Consider the following 25279-nt stretch of genomic DNA (forward strand, 5'->3'; position numbering starts at 1 on the left):
AATAATCGCGCTGCTTGTAAGTAATGCGAGTCATTGCAGCATGAAGTGCTACTTCGAAGTCTCATCTCTTTCAGTGATATTTTTTTTTCTTCGTACGCACCGTCGATTCTTGTCCTGCGAACGATATTTTGTTCGAATGCGATGCACAAAAATGGTCCCGATACACGACATCCCCGTGGACTTTCGCTTTCAGGTCTCCCGCAGTTCTCATCGTAAAAAGTTATATTTAATCTCCTGCTACCGGAGCCCGTCGAGGCTTTACGATTTCCCCCGGCCATTCGATTGGCGCTTTACGACGTTCGGCGGTCGCTGCGGCGAATCCACCCTGCGGCTGGCTTCTCCCGCACCACCTCGATGTAACAGACATCACCGTGCCCTCGCAGTGAACGCGAGCGATCCCTCTTTCTAATCGTTGGCTCCCGCTATTGTAAGCTGCTCATGGCCACGAAGAATCGCCTCGTTATTGCGAAACATTGCCGGCGGAGGCCGAAACGCGAATGCCGTCGCGGATGCAAAATAAACCGGTTTTAGGCGCGTGTCAACGATACGCTCACCTCCCGATTCCCGCGACGCACCCTCGTCGTATTATCTCCGATAGGGAAAGAGACTTCGTTTCTTTTTCAAATTGTCATCGGAGAAGTAATGCGGATTTCGGATACCTATACAAGATACATTCGCGATAGCATTGATCGAAATGACGCTGGACTGATCAGCAACACTGATCTCTGCGACGAAAGATGTGCTATCGATCACGTCTAAATAGATGTACTTGTGGTCATAAAAAACTTATCGTTTTTTTTTAAATGCCCAGTACACGCGCTTTTCTAAAAGTAACTGTTGTACAATTATGTACTTAAAAAAATAATAATAAAATCCAAGCGGTAGTAGCTTTGAGTTTCCTTAAAAAAATATGACAAAATTGCGACAATTAAAATAACATTTACGCACGTTGTAATATTTAACTTAATTCAAACGATGTTCTTTCGAATTCCCACTCAAGGATAATTCTGTTACAATCCAAGCGTTAAAAATATTTAACGTAAACAATTTGATGCTACTATCTTAATATAACATAATTACAATATAATGCAATATACAGATGTTTTATGTTTTATAGACGTTGGCTCTAAAAACGCCAAGTATTTTTATACTAAATATTTTTGGCGCTTGGATTAAAATAAAAAGGTACTACCGCTTGGGTTGAGGAATAGAATTATACTTGAGTAGGAATTTGAGAATGTGTGTATCTGTTACTTAAATTAGATAATACAATATGCATAAATTTTACTTTAATGATACAATTTTGTATGCGTTTTTTTTGAGAATTAGAACTATTATTATTTAAATTTCATTTTTAAGTAGTTGTACAATTTTATTTTCGAGAAACGCTCAGAAAATAAGTCAAACATAGAAAAGTGCTGTCGATTAAGTGAATGAATTAAAAGAATGTTTAAACTTTATCCACACACATGAAATAAAGTCCGAAATAGAATCCTTAATTAATTAGGAATTGACATAAATAAATTAACAAGCAAATAAATTATTTTTTCGTTACAATATAATGAATAGTGTATAAATCAATTCGGTGTTGATAAACAATTTTTAATTTTTCTACTATTACTATTTTTTTCATAAAACTCAATTCTTCGTGATCCAACATTTTTGTCCGCTGTTTTCTTAATTCAATCGGGTTACTAGTAGTGTTTTTAAAGAGTTTTCGGGCTCTAAAAAATCTCAAAAAATTCTGGCACTCTTCCAACATTCCAGAATACGATTTCACAAATGTTTGACCCAAAACGTTTTTCATTTTTTTTATACATGTCCAAATTTGAGGCAGAATAATTTTAAATCGAAAATTTGCCAGTCTTTTGTATTAATGCTCCCCGGTTAGACAGCGAAGCGTTAACACAAAAATTATAAAATTTGGTATTTATATCTTTTTTAACATTTATATCTCCCGTGTTATGTCCCCCAAAGTTCCCGTGTTAAAAATATATTTTACACATAGACATTAATTTGAATTTAAAAAGATTATCATTATAACATTTTGTTACTATTTTGTTTCTTTTCAATGCACAGTGATTAATAAAAAATCGTAATGATTACTAATCAAAGCAGAAATATTCTGCACTATTAATATTAATATATTTGGTGCATTTTTATTTCTATTTTTAGAAGATAATTTTTATTTATTACGAATTTGACTTGCCTAATAAGGACACACGGTTTGTCTCGCTGTAGCATGTACATTTGGCGCAAAACATCACCGTGATTATTCGATCGAATCAAAAGCACCGCGTACTAAAATTACTGTAAGATAAAATGCACCACCTGCTTCACGTGTGCGGTTTACGAACTTTTTTTTATTCCAATCTCTCCGTCCCCTTTTCTAATACCTTTCGGCCGTTTTCGCAACCGCCTCATTATCATGTGTTTTATAGAATCTTTATGTTCCTTAAAAAAGAAGGAATCGGGGTAGCACTTTAACGCAATCATTACGAACGAAATTCAGGACTCAAATTATAGCAATCGAGCCGATACGCTGATATTTCGGCGTCTTACAGATCGCGCGAGAAGGTGAGCGATGGAATCAATAAAACGTTATCGGAACCGGCATTTAGGACAACCCTTCGATCGACGATCAATCACGGACTGGATATAAATGACTTTAAATCCCGCCGTTCTTTTTTCTTTTCATCGTTCGTTGTCATGCATGACGCGCTTCATTTTTTCTTTTTTTTTTTTCCATAAACCTAGTTTCGCTGTCCTTTCCTTTTTTCTTTATCGCGTCACATATTTTAAAAAACTGGAACTGTAAATGTCAATCTTGCGTTCAAACTTTTTCTCAAAAATTATTTGTATGTACGCAATTTTTGTCTAGCTACTTCTGTAATTAACAGATCAATAAATAAAGAAATTACGAAATACAAAGAGCATGAATTCGATTGAAAATGTATCAGGATTAACAAAATTCCACTTTTTTAAAATAAAGTTCAAATGTCCGTGAAAAAAAGCGGCAAAAGCTACACTTTTTTAAATAAAAAAATCGAATAAATAGAAAATAGAAAAGTTTTTAATTGATGGAATAAATAATAAAAAAACAATTTTCAATTTTAACTTGATTCAAAATAAAATTCGAAATAGAATCCGAATTACAAATCGACATATATAAATTTATTTTTTCATTAAACTTAACAACAATATTAATATAAAAATTTAATAATATTTATATCTCCAACGTTTGATTTAAAAATGTACTTTACACATTAATGTGAATTAAAAAAAAAAGAGTACTGTCATAAGGTTTCGTTACTACTTTGCTTCCTTTCACTCTAGAGATTAATAAAATCATAGTGATTTACTAATTGAAGCAGAAATCATCATTTTGCACTATTAATCCAAATACATTTCATCATTACACAACAGTACCTAATTTTTTTGCCAGTTTGTTCCACTAGATAAACTTTGGGTCAGTAAAAACCGAAATTTACTTTGATTTCTTTTACCACTCATTTCTTCGACCAATCCCGAAGTGTATTTATTATAATTCGATTTAAGATAGTCATGCGGATTATAAAGCAAGGGCAATATTTTGACAGGAGATATATTGCTCACTTTACTTGCAGCACCCTCGTAGAAGGTAGGCGTATTTTCGTCGCATTTCATTCCTATGCATCCCCTTCTCGAACGGCCTGTCCTAATCCTTTCTTTTGCTTCTACCCTCGCCCTCCTCTCTTTCTCGTTCAACGTTCACCGCGCTCCGGCTCCCGTTGCTGTTCGCTGTTACGCTGTTAAACGAGCGGATCGGTAGTAGCTATCGGCGCGAGCGCATCTGGAAGGAATAAAGTACACGTTACGAAGGGTAAGCAAGCGGTCGTGCAAGCGGCGTTGCAAGCCAGGCAACGTAGACTGCATAAGTAATCGAGCCCGAGGGAACCAGCTATTCGTCGGGATCGTCCGCGCGATGCGCGAACGCCGAGAATCGAGAGAGGCATCGAGGAAGTCAGAAAAAAAAATCCTTTTCCCCCGACAGACACGTTTATCTCTTCTTACGTCTTCCTGAAGTCACGATTTTGCCGCGACCCATCGAAGTTCTTTCACGCGAGCCGTCTCAGCGGAAAGAACAACATAGTTCAACTCACCGTTTGCATTGATAAGATCAAAATAAAACAGTAAATAAAGGAATTGTAACTTGCTGTAATTTATTATTAGCATGTAGAATTATTTATAGCACGAAATTAAGTTTATCAGCGAAACAAGCGACGCGCCGCGTACACCATGCAACGGGGAGTGATAAGATCGATTTATAAGCGGCTACGTGCGTATTAGCGGCCGCAAGATGCGCAATTACATCCAATTTTTGCTAATGACTGTATTTCGGATAACACGGCTTTTTAATATTGTATATTATAGAATATATAAACAAGACATTTTTCGCGATACATCGTCAATACTTTAATGTTGCAAGCGCATATATATTATATATATATATATATATATATATATATATATGCGCACACACATAATACATATGAAATGTGTGTCCTATTATTTTATGCGAAGAAAGAGCTAAAAATGTGTAAGAAAACGATAGCTACGCGCTACCGCGCTTTTGATCAATTCCGAAGAACTATTCGCTGACACATTTTCATAAATATTAAATATTTGATGGCTTATCGCTTTTAACGCAGAATAAAGTTAATGTAGAAAAAAAATTCCCTTGTGACAAAAAGAAATCAAATTAAAACTAACATATTCAACAATTATTGTTTAATATTGTTTTATACACGAGTAAGAATATCAAATCATTTTTAATCTGATAATCTTAAATTTCAGCAGTATAAAAATATATTTTTTATTTCAATGTTGTAACAACCATTCAAAGAGCGTATGATTTTAATAATATGTATTATAGGCTATGTGGATATTATGGCCACGTATTATCTGCATTATTGGGTGACGAATTTTAGCGATTACTTGTCATTTGTTTAGTAGCGTTGTTATGTAGTGCAGACATTAATATGTCAATACACAAAAACCGACAATTGCTACGTGGATATTTTTAAACATTTCGAAACTTTCTCAAGGTACACTTTTTTTACATTTAATTACGTATATTTTCTCATTCTTTTTGAACGACTTATCACACGAACGTGTACACACTTGAATATTTCTTTTGTTATTTGACTTTTTATTTAGCTGCACACATTTCGAGTTATGCAAAATTATTTAGTAGCATAACATTTTATTGATATAGCTAATTAAGTGAGATATTAAAATATTTCTTTAATAAATCTATTAGCATCACTCTACAGAGGTAGGTTCTGGAACATTAGAGAGACTATTTTATTCTTGTTTAATGTTAAACTGAACGTAGAAAAATTCCAAACCAGAAATATTAAAAATATAATTTTGTAATAAATATTTGATACAAAATACATACTTCATGCCCATTTATATATTTATATACCAATTAAATGAATATATCATCTCCTTTAATTCTTGGTTCAATGATAATGTTATTTCTTATCCAACATTTTCTTCTTCATGAAAATTGTTACTGATATATTATATTTTTTGCTTGATACATCTATATAAAATTTCTTCACGTGAGCAAAATATGTCAGTTTAATGCTGTATATAATCTTATTTTAATATTTACATGGTGAAATCTCAAAGATATTCTCAAAATCAGAATGTTCTTTCCTATGTACATTTAATTAAAAATTTACACATAGATATTCTAGAATTCTTCGACAAATTCTGTCAAATGTGATTTCTGACAAATCACAAAATATATTCCGAATGAGGAATGCTAACTTTAAAGATTGATCGAATCCAAATCCAATAAGACGAGTCCAATCTATGGGACCACTAAGAAGTTTAGGGGCCCCGATAAGAAGTGAATTCTCGAATGCTGTGGCTACTCCTCGGCAAGTCAGAGCGATACGGCTTGCAGAAAGGGACTTTAATGCGTCGTATATTAATGTCATGAGAAATAATGGGTCTTCACGATGCGGCTCGCCGATGCAAATTGCGGACTGCATCGATTTATGAGGCGAACAGTAATTTCCACCATATTAGTTGGAGCCTGGCGCGCTTCAGACCCGCGTCTTCCTAGTACCCCCTCCCCCTTTCCTGGAGAGAACGCGATGTGCGCAATACGCGCAGCCGCTTATTCCGGTGTTCCGGTGTTCTAGCCAGCGCGCCAGAAAATCGTCTTAAAACGGATAAAACTGTATTTCCAAGCGACAAAGGGATGCAGAGCTACATAAAACGCGAATTCCAAGAATCAGATGCGCATGCGAAACACGGACTTTCAATCGTTTCGGAAAACACCATTTCGTTACGACCGTTATCGCCGTAAAGATTAATCGATCGTCCATAATTACAATTAATCCTTTGGGATCAAATTTTTCTTCTTTTTCTTTTGATAACAATTTTTGCTTATTGACGTAAAACAAGAATTTTACACTGATGTAAAAATAATTAAATTTTAATAAATATTTATTTGAGTAATATTAATGGAACATTTACTAAATATATTTATTTAGTACAAAAAGTTTTAATTTAAATATCATTTTTTCTTATAGAGTAAATATTTATGTACTGTAAATATTTCGTTGGTACTATGTTTATTAAAATTTAGGAATTTTTTCTCTCAATGTACGGCATATGTATCTTAGAGTACTTGGGACATATACAGCAACATATACATATAATACAATTATTTTTCATTAATACATAACTCGGAAAGTACTTAATAAAAAAATAACTTTATTTATAGTGTTTTGAAAAGCTCTTGATACTAGCTATTAGATTCTGAAATCAAAAATAGGGTGTTTCGTTTAAAAAGAAAATAATGTGACCTTGACCTGACCTTGACCACACCACTCAAGGTCAAATTAATGTACCTTGTAGTGTTACCTTCCAAGCCATACAACTTTCGTTAGAAATATTTTTTGTATCTTGCGTAGTTTCCGAAATAGCCTGAGGAAATTAAAATGAAACGTCTTGTATATCTCGTTGGTGTCCAAAGGGTTAACGAAGCACGAATAAAAGTCTACAAGCTCTGTTGACAGGGCGAATTTCGTTGGTGCGCGATTTGTCTCGCCACGTATTATTCATGCATCGCATTGACGTTGTCCTCCCTTCAGAAAAATGTCAAATGTTAATTAAGCTATTATCGCAGGATGCTCTAAGGATAGATAAACGGAAATGGCGATCATTAGTGGAAAATTATTTAAGTGGCGGTTACGTTGTGGCCTCTACATAGAAAAAAAAGGTCACATTTAATAAGACATTAAAGCGGGCGGAGGATAATAAGAATAATCTAACATTGATAAATCCCATTAATTAATTAAACCTCGTTGGATAATGTTTACGTTCTAGCTGACCGCCGTTTATTATCTGCCGATTAATAAACGGTCGTGTTTAATTCGGTTAGGGCAAAGGGAAGAGTACGAGAAGGCGCATATTAATCGCGCTCGCCTTCCTCCGCGCATCCACCTGCACTCGCGTCGCCGCTCTCGTATTAATACGAACAACGCGATGCGCGGAGAATTATGTTAATCACGACGGAAGGAAGTCATTTACGACGCTCCGTAAAGACACGATTGAAAACACTCGTAAAGCGCGGCACGGCGCGCGATTTTACGAGAACCGCGGCGGTGGCAGCGGCGGCGGCAGCGGCGGCGGCTTATGGTAGGGCCACGCATTGCAAATACGTCGATAAAACGTCTATGCTCGTGTGCGCAGCGGCGATACACGGGACGCTATTTATACGTACGTAAGAAACCTGTCGTGGAATCGGCGATATAAGAAAAGAGGCGCGAAGGCGTCCGTATAACAAAGTAATTATCGCGCCAAACGGAAACGCTCGCCACCGCCCCGTGATGCATAATGCGAGCAATTTTTCAAACCGCGCGAGCAGCGGAATATGATTGTTTCGGTGAACGATCAGCATTTACCGGAACGAATATCATAAATTCCACGCCATACTCCGCGATATTCGCCGCGCTGGGGAATTGTACCCGGGTGAACGTCTCCTCCACTTATCTCGCGGGATTCTACCTCCTCTCGCGGTGCAAACATCTCGTAACGATCGACGATTCCCTAGAAACCGATAACTCCCGGAACTATTTATACGACATTTACACATATTTCTTGTTTTCAAGTGTTCGCGCTCGGAGCCGGCAGCCGCGATAATAAAGTGCACCGCGCTAAACGCGGGCTCGCCGTCGTTAAGGCCGCGCGAACACGCGTAGAATCAGGAATGATAATTCACTTCGCGCCGGTGATTTGCGATCGTTCGCGGAGGAATGAACTTTCGTCGTCCTCTTACTCGGTGTGACAAAAATTCACGTTCGTAAATCCCTCCGAGAAAGGTTCGTCGGTGATAGTGGTGCACGTGGTTGCAACGGTAAATTACCGTCGATATATATATATTCGCGATGGAAATCCGTTTCCTCAGTGACAAAGCCGATACGACGGCTATTGTTAATTCTAGTTCGATTAGCGCACCGTGAAATAAGCAACTATGTGGCACGCTGAAAGGGGAACTGGTTACACCCACGAGTTCATTGTTCCGTTTGAATAATAAACCCGAGAACACTTTTTTAATATATTAAACGTAAAAAATGATCAAAGATGAAAAAAATAATAAGTTAATCTTTTGCAATTCTCTAACGCTATTTAACAAGATTCTCTAGTCTTTTCACATCAGAATTTGAAGATCTGAAATAACTTTAAATCAATACGTATTTCTGAAATATTTCTAAATTATAGTTTTCATTAAATAGAACCTGAAATATAAATTTATTTGTTATTATTATAATAACAAATAAATTTAAAGCTAATATATTATTTATAAAAATGACATTTACTTTTTGATCCACCTAATATTGCGGGCACATTCATATTCTCTGGCGGAATAGTCGATCATTATTGGATAAATAATCGTAGTTCCATAAATCTGTAATTATTCGCTAATCTATGTTTAATTTTTACAGGAATTCCCAGTTCACAAGTTGATGACAAAATTAATATCGTTCATGATTTTTCACTGTTTGGTTTGATGACTAAGTTTTTTATTGATTTTCAAAAGAACATCGATACTTTATTGACGCATATCAATGTTTATATCAATAAATGTAATTATTTATAGATGTATACATATCGATTTGATAAGTAAAAAAATATCGTGCAAATATCGACAAATTATTGATTGATAACTAGTAAATATAATATTCGAATCAAGTCAATATATGTTGATTCAACTTCAATAAAAATTGAATGATGATTAGATCGTCAACATCTACGTAATATTTTCCAGATACCGTGATCAAATTTTCGAAATATCAAATTGATTATTTTCGTATAATCTAAAATTGATTTTAATATATTTATCCGATGAAGATATATTTCAATATATTCTTCATCGACTTGTGAATCATATATATATATCATAATTTAAATGGTTGAGTAACGATTTATAAATGCGAATCTAATAAATTACACTTTCAATTAAAGACTGAAAATTATTTATTACTACAAAATCTAACTTCAGTTTGGTCTCGTGACTGTAATCATGTCTTTTATCATGATAGGTGATAAATGGCTCCAGGTTTAAAAATTGCGCATCTTTTAGTTCGTAATTTTTATAAATACTTTTGCCTATTGTTAAGACAATTTGAATGTCTACTCGAGATTTTAGAAACAAAGTAATAATTTTTTAAATCAAACATATTCAGCTTATTCCTCCTGTTAAGTCATTAACTGTATCAAGAAATATAATTTATAGGAAAAAAAGAGAACAAAAGTAAAAAAATACTAAAAAAATCAAAAACGAGCAAAAATATATAAATGTACTAGACATTTTATTTATATACAGGTTGAGTAACGTTTTACCTTACATAAGAGATGACTTACCGACTGCAACTGTATGGTTCAGTTTCTATGTGTGTGTATACATACATGTACAGTGCGGTGCAATGATTCGAAGAGCCTAGTAGAGCCAAGAGATGGCTGACTTATCGATGTCACAGTCTAACATTATACAATATACGTTAGACTGTGACGTCGGTAAGTCAGCCATCCAGTAGGCTCTTTGAATTATTGCACCGCACTGTACATATATATGTATACATATATTGGCTAATATAACATCTATACATTCTTGCTCTTTTCGGTTTTTTTATTTTCTTTAAAGAACTTTCTCAAATAGCATCAAGTCTTGTGGAAAGAGTCTTAAGTAATTTAATTGCAAGACAAAATGTAAAAATTTTGAAAAACTATATTCGTAAAAAATAAAGGATTGGAAGGACATTTTGAAATTAAAAAACAAAGTCTGTCGTATTATTTTTGTTTAAGAATATAAAATATTCAGAAATTATACAATTTTCTTAGATATGACATCACACTAGCGAGAACTGACATCGTTACCATATTTAATAATTCTTTTCAATCTTTCCATATTAATATTTATAAAGAAAATATTTCTGAATTACCATTTTAATTGCTTTAATTTTGTTCATTATTCATTATTCTGAATTTGGCAATGCCAAAGGTTTCTACGTTAAAAAATATACATAATTTGGAAAGTCAGGATTCCTCTCCACCTTTTTTTTTTAAGCTGAAGGAAAGTCCTCTCCTCAAAGTTAGGAATTGAGCGTTTGCCACTATTCTGAGATAATACGTCGAATGACTAGCGTTTAATATAACAGTTCAAATAAGAACGCTCCGTTCGCAATATAATTATATTTACCGGCGTATTTTCTATACATAGCGATGCACAAAGTTCGCAGCGAGAACTCAAGTACCGGACGCGGACGTAAATCTGGAGTAGCAGACGCATGGTCGACCCACTAAATACACCCGTAAAATATACGCCGACGATAATTTATTTTCCGCTAAGTCATCCCCTCTCCTCCGGAGATCACTTTCGTGCATCTCGTTCTCGCATAATATTCCGGTCTCGGTAGCAGTCGCGGCTACATATCTACGTTACGAGCTTATAATTCGTCGCGCTACGAAAACGTGTACCAGATTGCTTTCATACAATGAAATTTATGAATGTGGAGGATCGTAAGCAGCATATTCAGGTAGAATGTAGTTTGAGAAAGAAAAAAGCGTTCTCTCGTTCCTCCTTCGAGCGGACTGCGATTTGCAATCTGCATTTGTTGCGAGCGAGTGACGTAGAAATATCCGTCTCGCGATTCTCATATGCGATTCCAACGTCAGCTCGAGAAAGCTATTATGTGTAGTCTACGTGTGTAGTAGAAATCTCGCCGTGCAACCTTTTTGCGGTAGTCACTATGTAGAAAAAGATACGTTCTTGATTATTCTCTTCATATGAAAATCTGAGAGCGGAATAATTCTGACGTTCTTTAACCGCGCGCTCTCGCGATATTCTAGAATGTGAACATATATAATTGAGAGATATTGTTGGCACTAAAGAGAGCGATAAGCATCGTGCGGAAATGCGAAGACGCAGCATGCGATCGCCTCCTGATCTCGGGCTCTTTATATTATTTATTTCGAGCGGCTCTTGATCGCGACGCGTGTATCAAGGATCTCTGAATGGAATTATGCCAGATATCTTCACGCGCGCAAACGGAAACTCGCGAACGCTTGCGCGATGACCGCGAGACACGGAAGAATATCGTCGATATTCGTTTTCGCGTCGCTCCCTTAATTAACGTCATCGGGACGATCGATAGTACGACAGCTGCGTTTCTGTCGTGACAAAGCTCGCTAAGACGCGCGCGGTATTACGCCGAATTAGTATTATCCACCGCCTCTATCTCCCGTCGACGTGAAAGCCACAAGGAATGAAAAGAAAACAATGCAAGCGAATAGATACGATAGAATCTTGAAGTGCATATCCAGACTCGCATCTCGATATAGCAATTTTTTACAAGGTAAACCAAAAAGTCAAGGGTTTAGAAAAAAATCATGTAGTAAAAATTGCAGTACCAAACTTTATCTAATAGAATAAATTGAAAAAAAACTATAAAATAATTAATATAATAGCAAAATATATTGATGTATAATAACTTTATGTAAAAAGTTACATTTGCCTTGACTCATATATTATAAATAAATCATAATAATTATTATAATTTAAAGAAAAAAAAAATCAACCAATAGTAATATTATAATAATAAATCTTCATTGAAATTAATATGTGAAATACAATTTTTTAAAACGGGCATTTTGTAAATATAAATTGTCATCAAATTTGATTTCTAATTTAGTAAAAAAAAAAAAACCATAGTAGTAATAGAATAAATTCTTATTACGAGTATAAATCTGATCCGTATTTATATTTAAGTCTTGTAACACAGAATTAATTTATTAATCCAATATAAGTATTTAAAAATTAAATCTGAGAATTATATTTGTTTTTAAAGTAATTCTTATAAACCATAGTAGTAGTAGAATAAATTCTTATTACGAGTATAAATCTGATCCGTATTTATATTTAAGTCTTGTAACACAGAATTAATTTATTAATCCAATATAAGTATTTAAAAATTAAATCTGAGAATTATATTTGTTTTTAACAAAAAAGTATACTTTTTTTTAAATTTTACTGTGTCAAACACGTTTAACTTTATGCATTAATTGGCTGTACAACAATTTTGTTTAAAAATTATAACATTATTAACGATACAAACGATCTTGTCATCTATTTTGAGCTCATTAACCATCAGATAAAATTGTTGATTACGAATAAAAGTTTTCAAATACTTTAACTATATTATTGTGTTTTACCAGTTAACTGAAATTTGCATGATCTTTTACAATTTTTTAACATTTTTTAATAGTGATTTCTGTAATATTTCAAGATTTCTAAAACAATTGTTGTTAAGTCTCTATTTTTTACAATATAGAAAAGTGTTCTATATTTCATTTCTTTTAATAAAAAGAAAAATTAGTTTTGCAGATTTTGCAGTAGGAAATTACTAATAGTAAAAACCGGTTTTTACCATTGATATAGATTATATAAAAAAAAATAGAAGTTTGTCAACTATAATTTTTAAGTTAATAAGGTACATATATAGTTACAATACAAAATTAAAATTCTAATGTCAAATTATATTCAATTCGAGTCATTTTTTAATCATTCTATGTTACTACTGTTTCTACTCAATACGTCTTTAAACTAATACAATTAAATTCAAGAAATGCATAAAATTTAATTCAAATTTATTTTTTTATTTGCTAAGTGCAACATTAATATAAATGTTTCATAATTTGAAACTAAGCAATTTAATCACAGAAATAAATTAATCCATTATATTGTTTTTTAATCATATATATATATATATATATATATTTGTATTAAAATAATAAATTTCGATACACGTATAAAGGTTAAAAATAACAAAATATTATTTACATAAGTCAAAGCATTAATTTAAAGAATTTAGTCAATTTTGAGCCTATCGTGAATAGTTATTAATTGCATTCCATTTTATTGATAACAGAAATTAAAAAATAAATAGTTTTTAAACCTCATTGTAGTGATTGTAGCATATATAAAAATTGGACGTCGACTCTGTGTCAAAGATCCAGATTCAAATTTGCATTAGATTTTTAATTGATCATCGACTTTCAGAAGGTAATGGCAAATCATCGAAAGTATCGATTTTTACTAAGCCAATCATCATGAAGCACGCGTAAGTACGCATTATATGAAAGGTGATGACATCACATCCAACTTATCAATAAGTAATCGTAAGAACAAAAAACTTGACCACGATCTTCAGTCATGAAGAGCCGACGAGAGAAAGAGAAAGAAAGAAAGAGAGAGAGAGAGAGAGAGAGATATTCTCGAACCCCTACAGAAAGCAGTTCTGGTATTTTAAAGATGTCATTCTACTCATCCGGTTATTCTGCTGGTACGTATCATGAGAGCTGTCGAGGCTGACAAATGTATCATTAACCTTCTTAGAAGAAGTATTCGTATGTCTTCAGCAAAATATTTCTGACATATTCTAGATACGAGTAATACTTTCAGTATTATCCAGTACCGAACTACGTTACTGAATCTCCTCAACTGCCCCCAAAAAGTTAATATCAAATCAACAATTGATTGTTTTATATACATAAGTAAAAATATAAAATCGTGGAAGAATTTATAAACTTAAATAAACATAATTTTCTCACCCAAAGAAACCAAAATTTCTTCAGGTATTTATATTCTTGCTTATATATGAAGCAATGAACAATTTGATACTAATTTTTCTTCTGTGTAATACATTCGTCGCTTATATGTATATACATATATGCACTAATGTCTTTCCTTCGAGAACGGACTCCAAAAACATCGTCATGGACATTACTGAACGATTCCAATTTTTCTGCCTTGACAACAAACGTACGCCCACGGCTTAAACAAACAAAACCAACACCCAAAGATACGCAGTATTTGCTTGTTACCGCCGTCATCGCGAGGAGGTGCAGGTACGTTGGACACAGAAGTCTTGTAAAGCAGAATAAAAAAAAAAAATCCAAAAGTATTTTGAATTACATAACAAATGTTGATTAAAATCATTCTATAAGCATAAGTGCCAATTAATATACCCCGCATACATTGATCTACAGCTATCATAATTGTTGGTACTTATGCAGTTTTAATGTAATCTTTATGCTCTAAAATTTGACGAAATATTCATTTCTAAAATCCAAATCAATCAAATGGAAGAAGTTCTTTGATCTTTTAATATTTAATAATGTACAGTGATTACAAAGTGATTCAAGTTTTTTTGGTTAAAATTGAAATTAAAAAATCTCATTATTAATCTCAGTATCGATAGTAATGATCACTACATTGTGCTCGATATTATCACTATGTTGTGCTTGTGTAATCATTGCCCTCTAAATATAGCCTTCTGGGGCCTCATCTATATATAAAATAGGCAAAGTTCTGTAATCATCTAATATTTGACAGTTTACAAAGATTACAACGTCTTGATCTCAGTTCTTAGTTAAAATTTAAGTCAAACAATCGTTATCTGATTATTACAGCAATAGTGATATATCGACAGTAATAATCACAAATTTATGCCTGTTGTTAATTATCATTATGTTGAGCTTGTGCAATCATTGCCATCTAAATATAGAATGAGGGAACGTGGCAGGAAAAAGTGTACGACGTGTCCTAGGTAGGCTTCCTGCGATTCATGAACCAGAATAAGACATTTATATGTGTAAACGCGTGCCAGTTCCTCCATTTCCGCAGTTATCGCAGGAATAAGAGCGAACATTATTTTAATGAAAAACATTACGCAAAATGATTATCGCGCGAACAGTTTAGGAATATGAATTGCAATTTTCCCCCTCGGTTAAAAACGTGACTTACGTAAGTCGACATAACCGCTACAATAAGATATACAGATACTAAATGCACAAATTTAATTTCTGCAGAAATTTAATTTCTAATTAGTTAACTGCGTTCAATTTATTTTTATTGATTTCACTTTACCACTTATATTTATTTTTGTGTAAAACAATCTATGTAAAAGCCATGCAAATAAACTATTGTACAACAGATTCACTTGATCATAATTATCCTTATTAAAAGAAAAAACTATAAATTCAATTAATTAGGAAAATTAAGTTTGAAAAAATTTTATCTCAGATCACCGGGCGTTCTTATTCAATATTGCCATTAGTATGTCCTCCGAAAGCTCAACCTGTTCCGAAGATTCACGCGCACGGATAGAAGTCGTTGTGTATACGCGAGGAATAAATAATTAGCGGCATGTTTCGGCAATCGAAAACAAAGATGGCTGCTGTTCGTCGACAGGTGAGAACGCATTGCGCATCTCAATTGCCAGTTCTCTCTTCGCCTGTCGAAGTTACTTTTCTTTATCGCGCTACAAAGTCAGAGTCTAATGGAACGCGCTTAATTGTAACAGCAAAACTAATTCAAATAATTGATTGATAATCTTAATTTAAATATAGTGATTATAAAAAAATTTAATCTTGCTACGTATTTATTTGATTATTATCAAGAAGCGATGCGATATCGAAGCTCAATCTCATTTCGAATTCCGAATGGCAACCGCGTTCACATCTTGATTTTCGGATGATCACCCTTTCTTTGAATCTTCGAAATCCTACTTCAAATGCGATGAGGTTGAAAGTAACGTGAGAATCCTGCCGATCCTTGCCGTTAATTTGCGGATCGTCTCAGACTGACAATCACGTCGACGCAAACAACGAACGATAAACGGAGAGAAACGGAGAGAAAAATCCCTTCAAGGATAAATTATATTTAGCTTCGAGTGCTGCCACCGATTTGAGGGTCTCCAAGGATACCTTCAAATCGACGCTCGGAACGATATTAACGAACGGCTTTAGGTATTATAAAACCACGATGCTTTAGTTATCGTCACGTGCTCTTTCGCAGAAAGACACATGTTTACTGTAAGCTTCATGTGTTCTTGTATGTCATTCCGTGCCGGCTCAGTCGGCTTTGTCCCTTTCGTTCCTTCATTCGCTTGACTTTCTGTCCATTCTTTTCGTTTGTACGTATTTCCATATGTCAAACTCTACAGTGTACTTTGTATTCCCCAGGTCATGAAATCAAGCAAAAGAAAAAAAAACAAAAAACGAAAGGAAGCAATATATTTTACATAAAACAGAATTTTAATTCAAATGTTGTTGTTCCCTTCGAAGTCTAATCGCAAACACGTGCTTTTCCTTCACAAAACTCGGTTTAAACGAGAAATTAACGTTTTCAACACAATTTTACGTAGGGTCAGAGAATTATTGATAAAAAAAGAGGCGAACAATAATAAATCGCGCGATGTTTGGTCGGCGAGAATTCGATCTAGGGAACCAGGCACGTTCGTTTTCGTCGCGAGACGAAAATTATATGTAATGGCGAACACCTTTGAATACAATGAGTCGCCTATGAACAGCTCTCTCGGAGTCCCGTAATGGCACGGCAAAACGGTCCGGCGAGAGCGAAACGTCCGGGGCGACCTTAATTTCGATCGCCATGAATTTAAATCGCTCCTAATGTCAGCGTCCAAATAGGAGGATGCGAAAGCATTGGTTCGGATCGTTGCATAGAATTACAGACGATCGAGAGTACGAAATGAGAGCGAGCGAGAGAGAAAGATTTACTCGTGTCCCAGTTGCACGGTCGCGAACACGTTTAGAGCACATGCCAATTTTCGGTACTTTGGGTTGTCATTTCTATAAGTTTCTTTTTTGCTTCGAGGAAAAAGTAATTTGATTGTTCAACACAGATTACAGTCGTAATACTTCTTGAATTCTTGCAACAGAATTTCAAAAAAAGATTTTAAGCACAATTTCCATCGTTCGATTATAAATAAAAAAAAAAAAAAATTAATAGGAAATTAGAACTATTATACATTCTATTTTCAGCTTTTAATCTTAACAATTATTATTTCACATAGATATAATTTGCAAGAGTATAAAATTTTCTTTGAACAATTTAAGAGATAATCTTAAATTTCAGTAAAAAAAATTATGCACATTATTTATTTTTCACTATTATTATAATCATTTAAAAATTGATTGATAATATTAAAAAGTTAGTATAAAAAATTGGAATTATTTTTTTTTTTTTAGATATTCCTATCTAGTATTTCCTATCTAATATTTTTCTCCTTGCAATTAATTATTGAAAATTATTGAATACACTGCGAAAAAAATTGTTAAAAAACCAAAAACATTTAGTCCGATATGATCAATTTAAACATTGAATTGATTCAACAGTTATTTAGTTGCACAAAAAAGTAGTTTATTTCAACCAACCATTCAAATTTTTTAACTAAAAATTAATTAAATCAACTCAATATTTAGTTGCATGCATCAGACTAAATATTTTAGTTCAACAATTTTTTTAATGTAATAAGAATATATATATTTTTTATGAAACTATGCAAAATTTCTTTATGCAAGTTAAAAATGGTTGCAATTACCATAATTTAATTTAATTTTAATTTAATTCAATTTAATTTATTTTAGTTTAGTTTGATTTATTATGTGCATCAGCATATCTTAAGATATGTTGAGATAATTAAATGATAATTAAATAACAATTACCATAAGTATCAATTAAATTACAAATTAAACAAGAAAATTTACACAATTGGATAGGCGTCAACAACAACACTGCTGTCATAAGGCCTACCAGCAGATACAAAGAGTACAAAAGCGAGAACAATACAAAAAGAATATACCTATAACAAATAAAAGTGAAATAAGATACAATAGAAGATAATAACGGAAAGAAATACTAAATAAAACTGCTATTACAAAAGACGCAAAAAATGAAATACATAAAATACCTCATTGAACAATTTAATTTTAATTTATTAATTATGATAGATAATTTTCGATGCCAACTATATATTTATAGTTGTTTTAACCGTGCAAATAATAATAATTATTAATATTATTAGGCAAATAGTAAGCAAATGTTTAAAAAATAATTACATTCACTATAATTGTGACTATATTTACTATTATATATAAAAATTTTTACTGTAACTATCCATATCTTGATATTTTACTATATTAACATTTCAAATTATCACAATTTATAGCAAAACTATTTTGTAAAACTGTAATTCATTCATTACTAATAATGTAGCAGTAATAATTGTAAAAATGGAAATTTTAACCCTAATCATTTTACCAAGCAATTATATTCATAAATATCACTTTTCTCTCGACTTGCACGTAATATGTCAAAAACAAAGATATTGTTAAAACACACACAAGAATGTTCCTTTTCTCTGTGTACGTGATCTTGTGTCCCGCGAAGCGTTTTCCCACGATAAAATCTCAAAAATTCCAAGGGAGATTGTTTCTCATAATATTCCGCTTATTATCGTTCCATACAAGCGCCGGGAATGTCGTACAGTCGCGGAGAGGATTACGGATACAAGAACACTTCTGACAAATAAGGCGCGTCGATAGAATGGCGCGGCACGGTTCAACAGTCGGCGGTGATTTCGCTGATTTACAGCCGCACTGTCGGTGTATAATCATCGCGTTGCTCGCGTGGCGCGGTCGTGTCTACTACCTGCTGTCAATGAGGTACTTAATTCTAAGTTATTATTCGGCTTTATCGTTCGTCCGCACACCGAAGTCGAAGGAAATAATTACACGTCTGTTCAAGGTCGACACTCGTTACGGATTTTCTCTCGCGGATCACAGCCGCGTCTCGCGATCACCACCGCGCCGATTTGTTTTCGGCTGCTGTCGCCGAATCTCGACACGAAGTCACGGCAAGACAATTAAAATAATTGTCGCGGGAAAGACCCGAGCCTCTAACTTCGCCACACGCTGCTTTCGCCTTCGGACTCGAGCAACAGGTTTCTTTTAAGGAAGACATCTGTCTTCGGTTCTCCGTGCGAATAATAGGGATTTACGGGGACTCGTTCTCGCTCGCGAAGCCTCGGCGAAAAGGAAGCAAGGGTGCCCCCTTTCACTTGAGAATACTGACAACTTTTATCTCGAAAAGTTCCCGCGTCGTCGTTCACGGACGCAATAAGTCGCTGGTGACCCGGTTCCAACGTTTTCCTTTGTTCTCCCCCTCCCCTCTTTTTTTTTAAGCACCTTTACCGAAAAATCTCGCGTAACTCTTCCTATTACCGGAGATCATCTTCTTATTATCCTATTCAGTTTAAAAGAAACCAGCAGCAAAATGTAGTTCGCAAAAGATTCGAGTTTAAGTTTGTCACCGAGGTGAGAGAGCGTGTGCACAAAGATATATGCGCACAAAGGCTACGCGCTATTTGCGCTATTGGCGCTATTTCGTCATTCTATCTTTATCTATTATATCTATTATAGTCATTAGACGTAGAACAAGAATAAAATGACACAATAGCGCTTATAGCGCACTCCGCAAACGCAGCCATCCCAACGTTACGTGATATCGTACGAATATACGTGCGATATCGCGACATCGCACAAATATTCGTATAATATCATACAATATCGTGCGTTGTTAGGGTACAGTCTCGAGTTGGACGCGACTCGTCCCGATTCGGGCTGAACTTGCACGGCGGGATCGGCGTTACCTCATCGCACGAAACAATGAACTTGACACAGCGCTAATAGCCGTGCCAAGCGTCGGTCGGCCTCTCCGAGACGTCGAATCGCCGCGCCGTGGCGCGGCTCCGCAACGCGATCGCGCACGTGCGTAATTGCAAGCGCACGCGACGCAGCGTAGCGTTTATTACGGCCGAGGTTTCTGTTTCGTTCGGGCAGGTGCGCTCGCAAGGGGCGCCGCCGACCGTGACGCGGTAATTACATCGAAGGGGCCCTCGCGCGCGCGCGCGCGCGCGTACGTTCGCCGTAAGCCCACTCAAACCCTTTCAGTCTAAAAGTCGCTGCTAGACGTATAAATCAATTTAAGATCTCATTAAAAAGTCCGTTTCCCAATGAATTAAAGAAACATGCTGTTATATGTAGGCGAGAGTCACGAGAGACTCGAAGACATAATAGATCCTATCTTTTCCATTACGCTTTGAAGATCGAAACGAACGTTCGTTGATTTAGGAAACTTCACGGAAATCAACGCGGAACGGGGGATAGTTCCTTGAGGTTCCGCTCGCAGGATCTCAATGTCCTCCGGCAGGCACGCAGCGCGCGATGTAATCTATCCGGGCGATGACAACGTTCTGACAAGCGACATGTTTTCACAGTTACTTCCTGTTATTCTTTTCATCGCGACAACCAATCGGCAAAGTCCCTCCATCGATAGCAGCAACTTCGATTGACATCGAGTCAATTGTTGCTGTAATTCTTTTAATCAACTTTCTAATTTTGAAAGCGACAAGTTTTACGAAATGACTTAGATATTCGTTAAAGACTTTCACCGCTTTTTTGTTTCTTCCGCTCGCGCGCACTTCTCACAGATTTTTCTGACTTTTTTTTAGAAGGAGTGCCGCAATAAGAGAACTTTTTCCGGCCCGGTGCGTATCCGGGGCTGCGGTCCGTCTGTTGGTCCACCAGCGAGCCTTTTACCGAAAAACACTCTTATGGGAAATCTTTTCCCTCCCCCGAGTTCGGCAGGTTTCGACACACCCACAAAATCTCACGCTTGCGTACCGTGAAGATTGGACGAAACATCTTGAAGGGTCGTCACCAAACTGCGCACGTTTTTGGAAATAAGCATGCATTCTTAATTAAAAAAGGGAGATGAGAACGTTATTCTCGATACCTTCTCGAGCCTTAAATTAAAGCCAGGTTTATAATTTACTTTCTTCTCTAATTGCATCATTCTGTTATGTATATATATCCATGTTTCAATAAATCATACATAAACAGAATAGATTTGCTGAAATATCAAAATTTGTCCAGATAGACTTGAAAATAATTTTTGGACTGCTAAAATGATTCTGTACAGAGAAAAAGCACGCGCTTATTTTGAGGATATCTTTATTTAAAAAATGTAAATATTGAATATAATATAAATATAAAATAAAACAAACTAAAAGGCACAATTGTTTGCATGAAAAAATTTGTATAGGTTTACGAAGAAAAATATTCTCATTATTCAATAATAATTTTAATAAATTAAGAAGAAAACATGTCAAGAAAAAATAAAACAGTATCTTCAAAATAAGAATTAAAATTTATTATATCATTATTATTAAATTATTATGCTCTTTAAATGACTATTATAAAATTGAAATTAAAAAATTTTTTACTAAAATTGTTAAGATTATCAAGCTCTTCAGATTTTTTATTGTTGCTTACACATGAAAAAATAATTATTAAATACATTGAGAGAAAAATGTTTGGTATTTGATTATTGCATGGTAAATTACGGTTAAAAGCTTAATTTTTATAGTAATTACTGCTAAAACGTTAGCAATAATAGTAATAACTTTATGTTTATAATTCTATTATGAAAAATTTTAATATAAATTGCAATAATTTCAAATATTAATTTAGTAAAATGTTAAAACATGAATAGTAAATATAATAAAATGTTTTCATGTAGTAAATACAAGTACAATTATAGCAAAATATACCTTATAAGATTTACTTATTATTTATAAAATAATAAATAGTTACAATTTGCACGGTTAAAACGACTACATAGTTAGCACTAAAAAATGACTATAATTACAGTTAAATCATCGTAATTGCAATTATATTCTTCTCTTATTAATTATTAATTACTATCTCATTAATTATTAATACTTTCTTATTAATTATTAATATATTAGTTATAATTTAATACTAACTTTTTTGTATATTACATCCAAGCACGATGAGCAATGAATGCTAAAATTCGACGTTTTAGAAACCAGTTTAAGTGTGCTGCATAATTATTTTGTTGATCTAATAAAAAAATTATTTTTAGATCTGTATTTAATGTTTTAGATACTTTAACAAAACTGTTCTTTCCGTGTAAATACTATGAATTTCAAAAAATGTTTTTTTTTATAAATAATTTAAACAGTGTGTGATTTAATATAATTTATTATTTAGTCAGTAATATAATCGCCATTTTCTTTGGTCGATTACTTATTAATTTTTTAATCCTTTTCTCGAAAAAGTCAACCGGCTTTGATGAAAAATGTAGATTCAAACATCTGCACTTGATCTGTCAAAACTTCTTCGTAAAAAATGTTTCAACGATCGGATAAAAGTCCGATAAGATACAGTGGATGAGGAAATACCTACTCCCAATTCCCTAATTTTTTTCTTTTTGTTTTGCATCTGTTTTGCTTATGTAATTATCAAGTAACAAAATTGAGGTCGATTAGTGACATCGAAAAAGAAATTAAAAAGTTAATTAATGGACAATCATCATAATAAATAATGACGATTTGATTATTGGATAAATAATAATATTAACAAGTTTACGTATCGACTACATCATTTATAAAAACATTGCCTTCCGGTTCTTTTAATGTCTCTTCATCAGACAATCATAAAAAAGTGTCACTTGAGTTTTATTAAATTTGAAAAGTTAATAGAAAAAGTAATGTGAATTATAAATGGCATATAACGATTTGTCAAAAATGCACGAATCCAACTTGATGGAAGTACAGAATTCGAAAGATGAAATACACAACGATGTATCTTCCATCTTTAATTTTTTTTAAAACTCTCAAATCACATACATTATGTAATATATGTAAATATACACGGATGTTATATTTATTGCTAATCGATTATCGACATTTTGCATTATAAAAAAAAAATAAAATCAAAGAAACAATTTTGTTAGAAAACGATCGAACTTAAAATTCTAATCTTCCTGAATATCAATAAAATTTTATAAAAATGATTTTTCAAGAATAAAAAGGAAAACGAAGTTGCAGATTTTCCAGGTAGTAAGCACTTTAAGCCCCTGATACCTTCATTACTTAATTAAGATGAGTAAATGCGCGATATAAACAGCATTAAAAAGATAAGGAAAAGAATCCTCGGGAGATTACAAAAAATCTACAAGGCTTACGAATGCGGTGAAAAAAGAATTCGATGGAAAAAGGAAGCAATGCGTCTTCGACAATGTCGTTTCCGATGTAGTTTCCGCATGGCAAATCGCGCGTAAAAAGAGAGAGAGAGAGAGAGAGAGAGAGAGAGAGAGAGAGAGGAGGAGGGGCGGAGGAAGTGCAGTTTTCGTTCGTCACTACACGCGTATTTCGGGTATGTCGAATTTAAAATTCACGTCAATATTATCCGGTTTAGGCCCGGCGCACTTTCTGCCGGCAGGGAACCTCTGGTTCATCGCACGGCGTACGAGCGGAGCACGAGAATAGACGCGCATCGATATCTTCGGTTGTTGACCGTCGTCGCCGCTGCCGGCACGAGTTATTCGTCGACGCTCGACGCGCGATGGATGACAGGCATCAGGAGCTCCGACGCGACGACGGGAGGCGCACCTAGCGGAGTCACATCTCCGTGCGTGGCTTCCGGTTGCGCTACCCGTTGCGCTTCCTCCCGTATCGTTAACGATCTGCCCGCGTACTACCCGCGTCTCGTTTACCTTCAGGTGGCATCGCGCACGAGCGCCACCGAGAAAAACGTGGCGAGCATGCGATCGCCCGCGTACGTACGACAGAGGAAGCCGATGATCGTATTCCGCTGTCCGCGCAATTAATTACTGTTAATTAATGTTACGCCACTGAAGCGCGCGCTGAGCGCGCTCGAGTTAATACCTGTTGCCGAGGCGAACGGGTACGTCGTTGCGTACGATGTTGCGCCCCGATCATCCGAGGCTTCTTCATCCTCCGCCGTTAATGACCCGTCATCGTTCAATTCCATTTCCCTGCCCCCCTCACCTCTCCCTTCATCGCGCCCCACCTTCGATCTCGACACCCTCAGGTGCATCGCACACGACTACTACTGCGGCGGAGCGGGCGCGCATGTGAACTCGTGCCGGTCCATTGCGCGCGAACGAAGAACGGGAAACGATTTCACGCAACGACGCTTGCGGTTAAAGGGACATTCATTCGTCGTAGTTCCCAGAAAATTGGGAAAAAAAGAGACGCGGCGCGTAAAAAGTGTTTTTCCTGGATGGATATTGGGTCAACGGCTCGACTGCGCGCGATGTACTGCATTCTCTCGTATAGATTCATATTGTCACTTGGAAAAATAAAAATATTACTTTCGACATTGGCAGTCTTCTTGGAACTCGGTGGCTTTTGGTTTCTGCGCTCGTTTGCCACGAATATTATGACTTTAGAGGGAGACGCTAAAAAGAGTCGCGGAGCAAGCGCGGAGCTTTTTCGCGAGAACGCTACCCAGAACCGCTGTTTAGTCTGTTATGCCACTGCCGAAGACCGCGCTCTTCAAAGAGATATAACGTGTCGATCCGAAAGAGTTAATAATAAACGCGATGCGCGCCGAACGCACAGGAAGAAACCGGCTAGGCTCCGTTTGCCGCGCAACTTCTTCACATTGTGAACCTGCGTATTTATCTTTGTGTAATCTAATTGGCGCTCGTTCCAAAACAAAAAAAAAAAAACAATTTATGAATTATTCAAACCGCGCGAGGAAATGCGTAATTTAATTGCATTACGAATAGTTTTTGTTACTCACCCCCCGCGTGGTCTTCGCGGCACGGCGAAAGTTCGTCGGAACTGGCGAGGCCGGATTTAGGAAGCGATTACTCACGAATGAAATTTACTCGGCCGGAAAACAATGTTCTAAATTTACGCGACAGGTTACGATTTCCTTGTTGACTGCGTCGAAGCGTCGAGTCACCGTCGAACGGTCGCGCGTGCCACATTCGTTTACAAGATTAGATCACGAT

The 25279-nt window shown here is 35.1% G+C and overlaps 1 protein-coding gene across 1 annotated transcript in view; it reads right to left on the minus strand.

Moving 5' to 3' along the window:
• Positions 1 to 3289: 3289 nt before the first annotated feature.
• Positions 3290 to 25279, minus strand: part of LOC113003419 — a 58461-nt gene continuing 36471 nt past the window's right edge. Inside the window, exon 4 of the mRNA XM_039447738.1 lies at positions 3290 to 3832. Coding sequence (XP_039303672.1) covers positions 3784 to 3832 — 49 coding nt within the window. The 3' untranslated portion in view covers positions 3290 to 3783. The remainder of the gene's footprint in view (positions 3833 to 25279) is intronic.

The sequence above is a fragment of the Solenopsis invicta genome, chromosome 4 (assembly GCF_016802725.1).
Source record: "Solenopsis invicta isolate M01_SB chromosome 4, UNIL_Sinv_3.0, whole genome shotgun sequence".
In the NCBI taxonomy this organism is placed as follows: Eukaryota; Metazoa; Arthropoda; class Insecta; order Hymenoptera; family Formicidae; genus Solenopsis; species Solenopsis invicta.